This window comes from Coturnix japonica, chromosome 5 (genome assembly GCF_001577835.2).
Source record: "Coturnix japonica isolate 7356 chromosome 5, Coturnix japonica 2.1, whole genome shotgun sequence".
In the NCBI taxonomy this organism is placed as follows: Eukaryota; Metazoa; Chordata; class Aves; order Galliformes; family Phasianidae; genus Coturnix; species Coturnix japonica.
Genome location: NC_029520.1, coordinates 19,289,066 through 19,302,188, shown reverse-complemented (window position 1 = coordinate 19,302,188; position 13,123 = coordinate 19,289,066). Strand labels below are relative to the sequence as shown.

Here is a 13,123-nt window from a genome sequence, read left to right as displayed (position 1 = left end):
CTCCCAGGAGTGATGGCAGTGGCACATGGAAGATTGGCCCCCACTCTGTCAGCCGAACCAAGGGCTCCTAGAACCCTCTAGGATTACAAAGATAAGGGTAAGACCATCCAGAGCCCACTCATTGCTGGCCAGGAGAGTACCCTTCAGCTCCCCAAAGCCACCCTAAACAGCTGCAGTGCCCCATGGTGACCCAACACAGAAGGAAAATCAGAACTTGAAGCAGCATGGCACTGACCTGGAGGCACAAAGACTTACCCCCCTTTCACAGTTGTTGCTTAGCCTGCAAACACCTCCTTTTGAGCAGAGTCATATAAGGCAGACAGTTAGCACTAGTAGAGCCTTAGTTCCCATCAGCCTATAAGCAGGTGACAGCTGCAGGTGGGTTGAGGTTGGGATGTGGGACACCTGTGTGTGCTTGACCTCCTGCTCTGTGCTCTGAAGCCTGGCTCGTCATTCCTGCCTCTTTCCTGAACACCATGGGGTTTTTTTCCACATCTGCAGAACCAGAGTCAAATGAGGAGAAGCCATTCGGGTAGGTAGGGGCTGTCACAGCAGGATACTCACCATCTTTTAGAGAGGCCCAACAGCCATTCCCACTGTGTTGCAGCCAGCATCCTGCAGGACCAAGCCTTGCTCATGAGCTTCCTGGGATGGATGCCACATGATTTTGTATATAAAACAGAGGGAGAGCACATACATGCTTTTTATAAACAGCTGTCAGCGTGAGGATCTCTACCACAGTTAATATATCCTCAGGTCAGCTGCAGTTGTTGTTATGATTGCAAATGGTTTTTCAATTATGGCTCTTCACATCCAGGAATTTGTGTTTTAAATATTTTCAAAGCATTATGCATAAGCACATGGCTACATAAACAGCACACACGCCCTCAGTACTCACGCATTACATTTACCTCTCACGTGCTCAGCCACCAGTCTGCTAAAGGCCTGTGCTGTGCCACAGCAGACAGGACTTGTAGTTAATGGCTCCTCAGCTCCTTGTGACAAACCAGAAAGACTGATTAGCTTGGTGCGGTTCTGAAGAAGCAGGTTATGGTCTCTTTGAGATGCAGTAGTGCCACCGAGCAGCCTGATGGGCAGAGTGCTGGTGGAGGTGGTGAGGCGACAGTGAGGAGCAGACAGCAATCCTTGTACTTGTCTTGATATGTACTAAAAATAGAGGCTCTTGAACCTGATTCACTGTGTGAAGCCTGCATAATTCAGGCAACTTTTACCAGTAAATTGCAGCTATAAAGCAAAAACTCCACAGCCTTAAAAGGTCTCTTGAAGCCCATCCAAAACAGTACTCGGTCCAAGTGCCTTACACAAGAGGGTGAAGGAGGAGGGTGTGGGATAGCAAATGCCAAATGAAGCTCAGGGCTGGCAGGGAGAGAACAAACTTTGCCCCCAGCCTCTGCGCTGTGCCTACAGCCAGGACAGCATGCATGAGAGCCCAAGGCAGAAGGGTGTCCTCTGCTCCTTCCAGCTCCCTGCCACACCTGCCAGGAGATGCCTTCCCTTCTGTTGTTTGTTAGACCTTGGTGCAGGTGTCCCCAAGGCTGGGGCTGATGCAGCCCAGGTGGGGAGCTGCCAGGGGCTTCCTGTTGCCTTCAGTGGCACAGCTGTAGCTCAGGGCAGCTGCTGTATCCCATGCCAGGAGGAAGCACTACCAAGGTTTCCCACTTGAGGCTGCAGCACTGCTGCAGAGCCATTTGTAGGATGCAAATCAGGTTTTTCTGTTAAAGATCCATCCAGAAGCACTGCAGGGAGCACAAGCAGGGAAGGCAAGCATGGTGCCACTCAGCAGAGCAAAACTCTTCCAGACTCATGAAAAACAAATCAGTGCTCAAGCAGCGAGCAGGAGCACCCCAGTGTGAGTCAGCCTGTACTCTTCCCTCAGCAATGCCTGAAGGCTTCCCACTCGGCAGCCAGAGACATCTGTGGGAACAACAAGCAAAGCAGAGCTGACAGGAGCAGGGGAACAAGGCCGACATTCAGTTTTCACTGGAAGTCTCATACAAATAAGGTGAAGTATTTCACTAAGAAGCATAACCTCCCTGCTGGAGCTGGGAGGATGTCACGCAACCAGTGGGACACATTTACAGGCATTTTTCAGGCAGCAGTGCCTAGGTCACACTGATGGAGGCCAGCAGAACGTACATGGGTGGCCCAGTCAGCCTTCAGCTCAGAACAGTTACAAACATGCTGGCTGCTTGCCTCCAGCCCAGAGTCCCTTCTTCTCTTTTGGCTACAGACAAAGGGGGAAAGTCTGGCTGCTTGGAAGCTGGTCTCTGTCTACACATGAACACATATGATGCAATATGCAGTTGGATCTCAGGTAGCAGATGAGAGCAGAATGGGAGGTACCTTCGTATTCTTAGAGAACAGCAGTTTCCCTAAGTGTAGCCAAGAATTTCTTGTAGCCATGCTGCTGTTCCACATTAAATATCACACCCTCAATAGGCTTTCTGCAAAGAGCTTTCTCACAGTCCTCTTTTGACCTGCATATCAGAGGCTTGGTCTCGCATACTGAGATGTCAGCTGGTCAAGATCAGTCCAAGAGGTCTTCAGAGTCATTCTGGCAAACGGTGAAGAACAGCAAGACATTGCAAATGTATCAGTACATTCCTTAGTTTCTCCTCTGCCAACCTCTGTCAGTACCCAGGATCTCTGGTGGTGTCTCCATCCTCTTGTCAGCTCTTTTCCTTTGCCTGTCACCTCCTGCCCAGGGACAGCAGGCAGTAGGCCACCACCACACATACTACTCTTAGGATATTTCAAAACTGATTTAGTACTGGTGAAAGATCACAGCCCCAGAGCCAGAGCCAGAGCACTGAGCTGGAACGGTAGGGCAAGCTGCCCAAATGCTGCCCATTATCAAAATGCCTTCAGGGAAACTGGGAATTCAATCTTCATGGCCCACTCCATGACTGCTTCCCTGGGAATGCCAGTTAGTGCTCAGTATGTTCTAAAATGTAACTTTGAACAGTTTGTGAACTCAGCAAAGACTGCAAAGGCACTGCAGACCGCTGACTGTCTATGGGATGGCTGCAAGAAAGGATTTTTGGACCCAGCCAGCCAGGGTCACACTCCCACATGACCAGCAAATAAGAGGCTCTGTAACCTTTTTCCCACCCTGCTTCTTGTCTCCTAATGACTACTAAGCTGAATCTGAAAACATTGACACTGGTGACAGGAGCAAGAGCTCTGATTCCTGGGAACAAGTGCTGATGACAGGGGAATCACTGGCTGTAAGCAAAGCCTGGTTCCTGGGCTTCAGAGGAATGTTTCCTTATTATGTCCCCAAAGTCTCCCGGGGGGGAACATGCAGTAGTAGCACAGTCAGTTATTTTTCAGAGACTCTTCCCTCCAGGCAGTGAAAATTCTGAAGGAGCTGGCATCCAGCCCATGCTTATTCTGATAAATGCTATTTGCAACTAAAAATGGATTAAAATAACCTCTGAGAACCCATCTGAAGGGGAGCAAGCAGTCTTGCTTCAGCGATGCCATTAGCAGGAAGAGGTGGAGAGAACTATTCTGAGGGCTGCTTATTTTGGGTTTCACCCCACTTTGTCATTTGCCCTGACCGAAGCAGAATGAGAGGTCTATAATTAGCACTTGGGGAACTGTTGGTGGGAGCAATGAACAAGCTCCAGCCAAAATTCATACTCAAGGCTCCTCCAGTTCTTTGCCCCTTCCTCCAACAAAATGGAGCCAGAGACCCCAGGCTTTGGGCCCAGTGTCCATTAGTAGCATGGATTCACTGCTGACCATGGAAAAGCAACACAACCATCTCATATGGAGCCCTCCTTTTGGTGTAGAGTTGCACCTTGAGGATCACTGCACTGGAGTCCACATTCATCTGCTGATCTACTGTGGCTCTTCCAAATGGGAATTGAAATCTCCCTTCCCAAATGATGAATGCAGACAGGTGGGCATTAAAATCCTGTACTGCCACATGGGTACTTGAAATCCAGGGGATGACAGAATAGATAAAATGTAGATGTCACTGTGAAAGCCACAATGACTCCTGTATAAAAAAGGAGGAATACAGAATGCAGTTAGTTTTCCATTGCCTTTTAGTGAAGTGGAATAAAGTTCATAAAATGGGTAGATATAAAGGGTTGTTACAAAACCTGTTTGACACCTAGTGTCAAAAATACTGATGAAAAATAAGCTGAAATGTGTCTTCTGAAGGGGCTGTAATCAAAACATTTTTCATCTGACAAAAAGTGTTTCCACCTGGGCAGCTCTCAGAGCCATCCAATTCACAGATGCATATTCTCATGGATTCATCAAGGGATGCTGTCATGACCATTGGACGTACCAGGGCTGCACAATCCCTGCATGCATACTCTGCTGCTGGGGGACAGCACCAGCTGATGCTGCTGCTCCTTGCTGCTTGGCTTAAAAACTGTGTGAAGTAAGGTTTCATGGCAGCAGTAATAATCTTTGTCTTGCAAATGGCACAAAAATTAGAAGAGGTTTTGTTAAGAAGAGCACTGGAAATAAGCAGACAAACTAATCTGTTACTCAATTTTCATGATTGGGCTTCTAGGAAAGGCTTCTCAAGGACAAGATTATCATGCATTACAAATAAGCAAGCAAACAAAAAGAACCCTACAAATACCCCCCAACCTTCAACAGCTCAGATGTTCTGTTCATCATCACTGTGAGAAAACAGCTATGATTGCTCTCCTCCAGTGGGGCCCCATGTTCCCTCACAGACTCCCTCCAAGATGAGACTGCTGAAAAGTCATGCTTAGGCCCTAATAGCTGATGCATTTCTCCTCTCTTTCCCCAAGCCTGCAGAGAATACTGGAATCCCATTTCCAAGCTTCTTCTTGCCATAGACGGGAAGAGTGGGAAGTGTTACAAAAGCAAAAGCAGAGATTCTTGCCAGACCAAAGGCTTCTGGGAGCCAAGATTGTAAAGAAAAACAACAACCCCACCACCACCACCACCCCCCAAGTAGTTACAAAGAAACAAACAAACAAACAAATAACAGGAGATTTACAGTTCCACTGAAGAAGCAGGAATGCAGGCATTACTGTGCCATGAATCACCACGAGTACCTGCATGATGGCAGCCCTTCCTGAACACAGGACTGGACTGGGTACCAGCTCGGGGGGCCCTTCAAGGCAGAGCATCCCTGAGGGTCAGCTTTGCCACCAGAGACCAGAGCAAGTGACAGAATTGGGAAGGAAAACCTTCTACATAAATGTCCTCTCCATGTCAGCCCCTGCATGTCTGCAGCCAGCTCATGCAGCAGCGATGATGCAGCCAACTCTTCCAAGTGCCTGCTTTGGGAAGGTGGGAAACCAATGCAAGGGGCAAATGCCCACAACTTGCCTGATAGACAATCCACAGGCAGCACTTCATCCTTGACTGCTGTGATGGCTCTCCTGAAATGCCTGAGGCATAACAGGACACATCTCATCGCATGAACCAGCACAGGGCAAATGAACTGCTGTTAGTAGACATGATAGGGAACTGTCCCATGCCTCTGCACTCTGTGTCTCTGTGTCTCTGCCCTGGTCCCTGGACTGGCAGCTCTCACCTCAGAGGGCTCCCGCAGCAAGGAGGCAGGACAAGAAGTCAGTGGCAAGAAATGCATAGCAAGGGGAATATTCTGAGAAAGGCTAAAAATAGATCTCTAACCCTGCTTGTTTATATATAGCCAGGTCTATACGTGCACTGCCTGGCAGCAAGGCAGCACAGGGGCAAAGACATCCTGCAGTGCTGACAAAGAGCTGAAAGAGCAAATCTGCATGGTGCAGCAGCCAGGCAGCCCCAAAACAGGCAGAGGCAGCAGTATGAAGGGTGCAAACCTCAGTCCTCCTATATGAGAGGTTGAAAGAGCTGGGACTTTGGCCTGGAGAAGGCTCAGGAAGATCTTGTCAATGTCTGTAACATCTGAAGAGGGGTGCAGAGAGGATAGAGGTGGGCTCATGTCACCAGTGCCCTGTGCCAGGACCGTGCAATCAGGTCCTCCATCCTCCTGCCCACAACAAGGAGCCCTGCCACTTCCTTGTCATAACAGTATTAAATAAGATGTCTTACCAATGCACGTAAGAAGTCTGAAGACTCTGACAGAGGCACTTGAACGGTTTTTACATGAGCAATTTAAAAGGTCACCCCCTGGCAGCTGCTTGCACTGGTGTGCAGCATCACACACCTCCTCCTGTGCTTCTACCCTCACAACCATGTGTGGACACTTGGCTGAAACCAGTATCAGCTTTTGGAGCCTGACAGAAAGAGAAGTAAACAGTCCCCTTCTGGAAAATGCTTGTCCTGCTGGTAAAAGAAACACAAAATTTCAAAATCTGACTTTGGAGGGGCCCCTCACCCAGACAGCCCACATGTGCCCCCACTCTGATGCAGGGCGGATGCTGTGGTCAAACGCTGTTAGTGGGGTGCAGCCGTGAGCTCTGCCTTCAGACCCATCCTACCAGCAATCAGGGGCAGATGGTAAAAATAACACTTATTTTGGAAGTGGGAATGTACTTGACAAGCTGCTGGGTCTGACACGCTGTCCTGCTTGAGCATGCCTTGGGTCAAAGGAGAGATAGTGAAATGGAAAATGTGAATGTGCTGGGCTCGTGGAGGCAGGCAGCTCCATGCGGTAGATCAGAGCTGTGAGAAGAAGGGCTGGGACAGGCAGTGTGAGCATTAAGTGGAGTTATGGCTTCCTTTGCAGTTTATTCACCTTGGGACAATGGCAGAAGAGCAGAACAGGGTGTGATGGACAGAGAGTACTGTGGTGGGGAGCTGCTCTTGGCTTCTTTGTAGCCAGAGCTGGGAGCTCCAACAAAACCACTTCACAGCAAAAATGCACTGGGGGAGGGCTGAGCTAAACAGCTTCTCAACCAAAAGAAGCTGCTTTCCACCTCCAGCAGCCCTGCTCCCAACACTGCAAGGCCACAGAAGCCTTGAGGGCAAGCGGAGAAGCAGAAGGCTCCCACGTGCCAGGGGACAGACAAGGGAGTCCTGGCATTTCCTTACTGTGACAGCATTGAATAAAATTCCCAACAGCATCTAAAAAGAACCTCCTGGGGGCCCAGACAGGGGCAGTGCATGTATGAGCTGAGCAAAGGGACTTGGAAACCCAAAGCACAAGGGCAGAGGCCACCGTTGGAGCCTACGTGCCCAGCCTGCAGATAAGCAGCAGGAAACACGTCACACGACGTTGTGAGGCTCAGCCATGGCCTTGTGTATGCGCATGGGTTTATTTGTGCAGGAAGTGGGGGCATCACACAGTGACCAGAGCTTCCAGCTTGCAGTACGTGAGCTGGAGACACACTCAACAAAAATAGGCACCGCACATCTGGTAACAGCAGGGAAAAGCACAGCCCCTGCTTTTCACACACAATCCCAGTCTACCTGTTATTATTGTCTGGGCTCCAGCAGTGATTTATTCGCTGGGGTGATTTATTCCTTGCTCAGTATAATTCCATTTATTGAGTGGAGTTATTTAGTCACTGCAAAATTCAGCCCAATTATTTTCATTTGGACGTTTGTCTTATTTTCGTAACCATGCCCCCTGAAATGCTAACCCTGCCGTCTTCAGAAGGAGCCATTTTCTGCAGCAGGGCCAACACAGCACTTGGAAAGGAACCATATGCTGGCATCCTACTTCTCCTGCGTTATTTGGCTGAGTTCTGGAGATGATGCTGATGCTCACTTTGAGATCAGCCCCCAAATGCTTGTGCAGGCGTTGAGCAGAGGGCTGGAAATGGAGCACACATCTATAGGGATTCAGACATGGGAGGATGAGGAGTGAAGTGTGATTCCACAGTCCACTGTAGAAGAACAGTCTTTTGTTTGTCCTAAACCTGCTGTCTGCTAAATTATCTGGTGCTTCAGCCCTGTGTCCTCAGAAATCATGAACAAGTTCCTCATCGATCTTCTCAAACTGCTCAAGAATTCCTGTGTCTGTCTCTTACCCTCATTTTATTTTCTGAACTGTAAGGCCCCACGCCATTACATCACCACCCTGCCTTCACTGAAATACCTTTTTATGGAAACAAATGAGCCAACACAAGAAAACACAGGTTTTTCTGTTACTGCCCTATCCTCTATGAGGGTTCATTTTCTTCCCCATTCCAAAGAATGGCCAAAGACTTCCTGGTGAGCCTCCTTCATCCAACATGTTCAGCAAAGTTGCGAGCAGCAGTTTCTAGCCTGCAGAATCAGTATCATGCCCTCTTGCAGTCATTTGCCCAGTCTGTATGAAGTTTGATGACAGTTCTCATTAGTCTGCTGTCTACCTCATCAGCTCTCCCAGCCTGCATTCCTAAAGCCAATCCTGCATCTAAAGCTGGGCAGAAGTCGGGGCAATCTTGTCCCTTCCCTGTTATATCTGCATGATAAAAACACATAGGGACACTTCACCAACATAGGTACTGTCATAAAACTAACAGCTGAGCTCCTAAAGGTAGTGGATTGGTTGTTTGGGGCTGGTTTTCTGGGAAAGGGAGGAGCTGACTGGTAAGTCTAATGCTTATTTTGGGAAGCAAACAAAAATGTCACAGAAAAATGTCGATATGCTTCCTAACTAGAATAAGCAGGCAACGCTACAACTCATTTCCTTGAATCCCTGAGTGCTCCCCATGGCAGACGGTGAAGGTGATGGTGATCAGGGGCCAGCTGCCCCATGTACCTTCCCAGGCCACATGCAGCTTCTCTCAGAGGTTGGGTATTTTCACCACCAAGCTGAGTGGTGCAGTCAATACAATAGAAGGAAGGGATTTCATCCAGAGGGAACCAGACAAGCTGGAAAAGTGGATCCATGTGAACCTAATGAGGTTTAACAAGGCCAAGTGCAAGGTGCCGCACTTGGGCTGGGGCAATCCCAGATATGAGCACAGGCTGGGAGAAGACCTCTTTGAGAGCAACACTGCAGAGAAGGACTTGGGGTTCTGGTGAATGAAACCTGGACATTAGCCAGCTTATAACCAGGAGGGAGGCAAACTTTTTACATGGTCTAATAGTGATAGAACAAGGTGGGATGGCTTTAAACTAAAAGAGCAGAAAGAAATTTAGGTTAGATGTTATGGGGAAATTCTTTGCTCAGTGGGGAGGCACAGGTTGACCAGAGAGATCACTGATGCCTGATCTCTGGAGGTGTTCAAAGCCAGCTTGGATGGGCAGACTGATCTGGTGGGAGGCAGCCCTGCACACGGCAGTGGGTTGGGACTAGATAATCTTTAAGGTCCTTTCCAACCTAAGCCTTTCTATGATTCTATGTTCCTCCCTTCCATGCTGCCTCTCCCTGCACCTTAGTTTGCCTTTACTTCGAGTACAGTGAAAAAGCTGTTCTGCCTTGCTGCCTGTCCCAAAAGGCTGGAAAGCAGAGCTCAAACTCCCTCAGCCATTCGAGGCTGCTGTGAAAAGAGACAAAAATGGGTCTTTAACAAGCATGGGCAGGACCTCCAAACATTTCTCAAAGGGAAAACACAGACTTGCCAGAAGCCAGTACTAAAAGTAACAAGCACATAAACATCCTTCATGCAGCTCTATGCTAGCCAAGAGCCATTCCACAAGTGAGCTGTGTTCTCTCCCTCCCTCACTGCCTTTTTGCCAGTCCCCTTCCCTCCTGCCCAAGAAAGGTCATTTTCTTCACAGGCAGGGAAATCTTCCACAACAACACAGTTTTAAATCAAGCCAAGGAAGAAAACTTCCCTTTCACCAGCTCCTAATAAATGACTTCAACCTCTTCGATGCAAGTATTTCCAAACAAAGAATCCCTGTTCAAGACAAAGCTGTAAATTACTGCAGCCAATCTTGTTTTGTTTGAAATCAGACCCAGGCAGACCTTGCTCATCTGTGTTCCAAAGCAGTCTTCTGCTTCAAAGGTCTTCTGCTGCTCCCTACAAGCACTGGGTGGCTGAGGGAAAGCCCTTTCCCATGTCCTTCCAGGGGCTCTGCTCCCCAGTGCACCTGGGAGACATTTGCAGGGCCATGCAAAGCTGAGGGGTGACCAGGACATTGCAGAATTTCATGCCAGTTTGTGAACGTGCTCAGAAACATCAGCACAAAGCTCGAGTTGCTAAGGGAAAGAGACCAGAGCCAGGCTGGCACCACCACGGCCAAAATCAGGAGCTGACTCCATGCTAACACAACGGTAAAACGACCCAGGTCACAAGCTCAATAGCCCTGAAGCTATTTCTCTGACACTAGAAGCACCGATATGACTCTGACACCACAATTAGGAGCTGTGCAGCTTTAAGGCACGATTCTCTGTCCCCTGGCACCGGTTACACTAATTGCACTCATTAAATACCCAGAGGAGCCGTGCTCCATGCTCACAGGCTCAGGCAGCTGGAGCTGAGGAGCAAAGCCGGCTGGAGGCAGCACCAGAGCTGTGCTCAGTGCATCTCTGGGGCAACTCAGAAAGAGCAGAGCAGCACGCTCTGCTCTTTCTCTCCTCGTGTTCCCCAATCCCTCCCACACAGACGCAGGCTGCCAGTGCCCTCTCGCTGAGTCCCGGCTCTGTCACACAGCACCTCTGGGTGCTTTAGGCTGTGTGCTGCTGAAGGGAACGGAACGCTCAGCCCACGTCTGCAGCCTGGGAGGCGGGTGGCAGCCTCGGCAGCCTTTGATGCAGTCATTAGCCTCAGTGAAGTGAATTTAATGCAGTGGTTTTGCAGCCCTTACAGGATGGATGTCCACGGCTCTAAAAAACCATGGCAAGAGGAACCTTCAGAATTCACAGTGAGGCAACCTGGCACTCAGTGGGGCCTCTCCGGGATGGAACTAAAGCACTTTGTGCTTCTCTGCTGTCCTGGGCAGGGAAACACCAGCCTGCTGAGGGCATCTCCCATTTGCATGTTATTTGCTTTGAGAAGAAGAAGGAAGTTCTTAACAAGGAACTGCTGAAGAGGAACTTATTCAGCCTGACCACTGGGATGGGGTTCTTACCTTTGTATTAATATCCAGCATGTTCTGTCTCTCAAAACCACTGTTTCTGACCATCTTGCTTCTTGAAGCTGGGAGCCACTCTGTGTGCAGGCACAGAGAGAAGCCCCAGGTTGGGCATGGAGGGCAGCCAGGGGCAGCAGGCTGATGAAAGAGCAAGCCAGGGCTTACACACCGTGGGCACAGCTTACTGTTTACAGCTTACCCCTCCTGCCTGGCCAGGTTGGCTCTTGCATTGCACAGGACTCTTTTGGTACTCAGAGTCATTGTAAGACTCTTTTGGTACTCAGAGAACTTGCAGCAGGACCTGTCCAAAGGAAGCTTCCCCATCCTGCTGCTGTCCCTCAGCTCCAAGGCAGAGGCAGCTCTGAGCATGGCACCTCAGCAGCCCTTGGCCACGCTGCGGTGGGTGCCATACACCCCACTGGGCTGTTCCCGGCTCTACCTGTCACACTCACCTGCACTTCTGCCACCAACGGTGTGGCTGCACCCAAAGGTAGGACGTAAGGAACCTCCTCTCCACCTCTAACTGTAGAGATGTATGTCAGGGGCTCCCAACCACCATCAGGGGTAACCCCAGTATCTGGGACAATCACAGGGCCCAAGGGAAGCTGTTGGCACAGGGATGCTGCCACTGGACAGAGGAATTACAGCAAGGAGATTCCCAGTCCTGTGATTTGCCTCTCACTCTGCAGAGAAATACATGATTAGAGACTGGGAAGCCTCACACACTCTCATGCACCCCAAAGTGTCAAAGAATTCACTTTCGTCCCACACCAAAACCCTCTGCCCATCAGCTCCAGGTGAATCTTACCCCCCTGCTGCCAGATGGCAGCGATAGGGCAGGAGCCCGAATCGGCCCCGGGTACTGAACCCGTGCGCAGCGCTGTACAGCTTCGGGCAGGGAGAAGGGATGGAAACCCTCGGATGAGAGCAGAAAGTCAACGCACAATGCCACGAACTGCACCTGTCCGGCTGCGGCAACGCTTTTGGGCACAGCCAGTTCCAAGCGCTCCTTAAGCACCAATCCAACCGAACACAACCGCCTTAACAAAGCCAACGAGGCTGCGTAAGATCATCCCGCAGCCCATCTCCGTCCCGTCGGCGCAGCCCCGGCACCTCCGCGAGCGGCAGCGGCAGCAGCGGGGGCAGGGCAGGGCACCGCAATAAGGACGGCCCAGGGGTACTGTGCAAATATATCGGATTTTATTACTCTTTTATGGAAATAATAACAGACATTCAGGTAGAAACATATTAAATTAACGCAGTCGACAGTTTAAATGCAAAAATAAATATAAAGTCCGGCAGCTCAATGCATCTAAAACAGCTCATTTCTTCTAACGGATAGAAAAGATTTTTTTTTTTTTTGTCTTTTAGACGGAGAGTTTCGTACAATCAAATAGAAACGAAGGTACAAGCGCTTTCTCAGAAAACACCGCGACCCGGCAGGCAGCGGAGCCTCCCACCGCCGGGTCCCCGCCGCCACCGGGATCAGTCCGCGGGCCGGGCCGGGTCTCGCCGAGCCGGGCCAGGCAAAGCCGAGCCGAGCAGCCCCTCAAAGGGCCGAGTCCGAGTCGCTGGAGTCGAGGCTGTTGCGCAGGCGGCAGCTGCCCAGGCGGTCCCGCTGCAGGCTGAGGTTCTGGGTGCTGCGCCGCAGGCACTCCAGGGACTGCAGGAAGGACTTCTTGGCCTTCTCCTCCTCCATGGGGGACACCCCCTCTTCCTCCACCTCCTGGATCTCGTCGAAAGTCACCGGCTGCGTCTTGAAGCGCGACTGCCGCGGCCGCCTCGCCTTGCCGCGAACGGTCCGGGCCGGGCGGGCGGGCGGCGGAAACTCCTCGGCCACGCAGACGAAGTGCGGCATCACCGCCTGGTAGCTGGAGCAGACGCCCAGCAGCTCGGCGGGTTTGGCGGCCATCCTGCCGCCCGCGGGGCCGCCCGCCGCGGGGGCCGGGGCCGGCGGCGCGGGGGGAGCTGCCTCGGCCGTGCCGGGCAACGGGGCCGGAGCGGAGCGGTGAGCGGAGAGGTGAGCGGCGGGCGCGGAGCGGGAGCGCTGCGGAGCCGAGGAGCGGTGGACAAGCTGAGCGGTGCCGAAAGCGGTGCTGAAAGCGGAGCGGTGCCGGGCGATCAGGTGCGCTGCGGTACGACGCGATGCGATCGAAGCGCGTCCCGCCTGCCTCGGCTGAACCGGCTGCGCTCGCCGCCG

The 13,123-nt window shown here is 51.1% G+C and overlaps 1 protein-coding gene across 1 annotated transcript; it reads right to left on the bottom strand.

The window, feature by feature from the left end:
- Positions 1-12,101: 12,101 nt before the first annotated feature.
- On the bottom strand, positions 12,102-13,123 carry C5H11orf96 (chromosome 5 C11orf96 homolog). The gene has a single exon (XM_015864496.2). It carries the CDS (start codon positions 12,833-12,835, stop codon positions 12,473-12,475), a length of 363 nt encoding a protein of 120 aa, XP_015719982.1. The 5' UTR covers positions 12,836-13,123; the 3' UTR covers positions 12,102-12,472.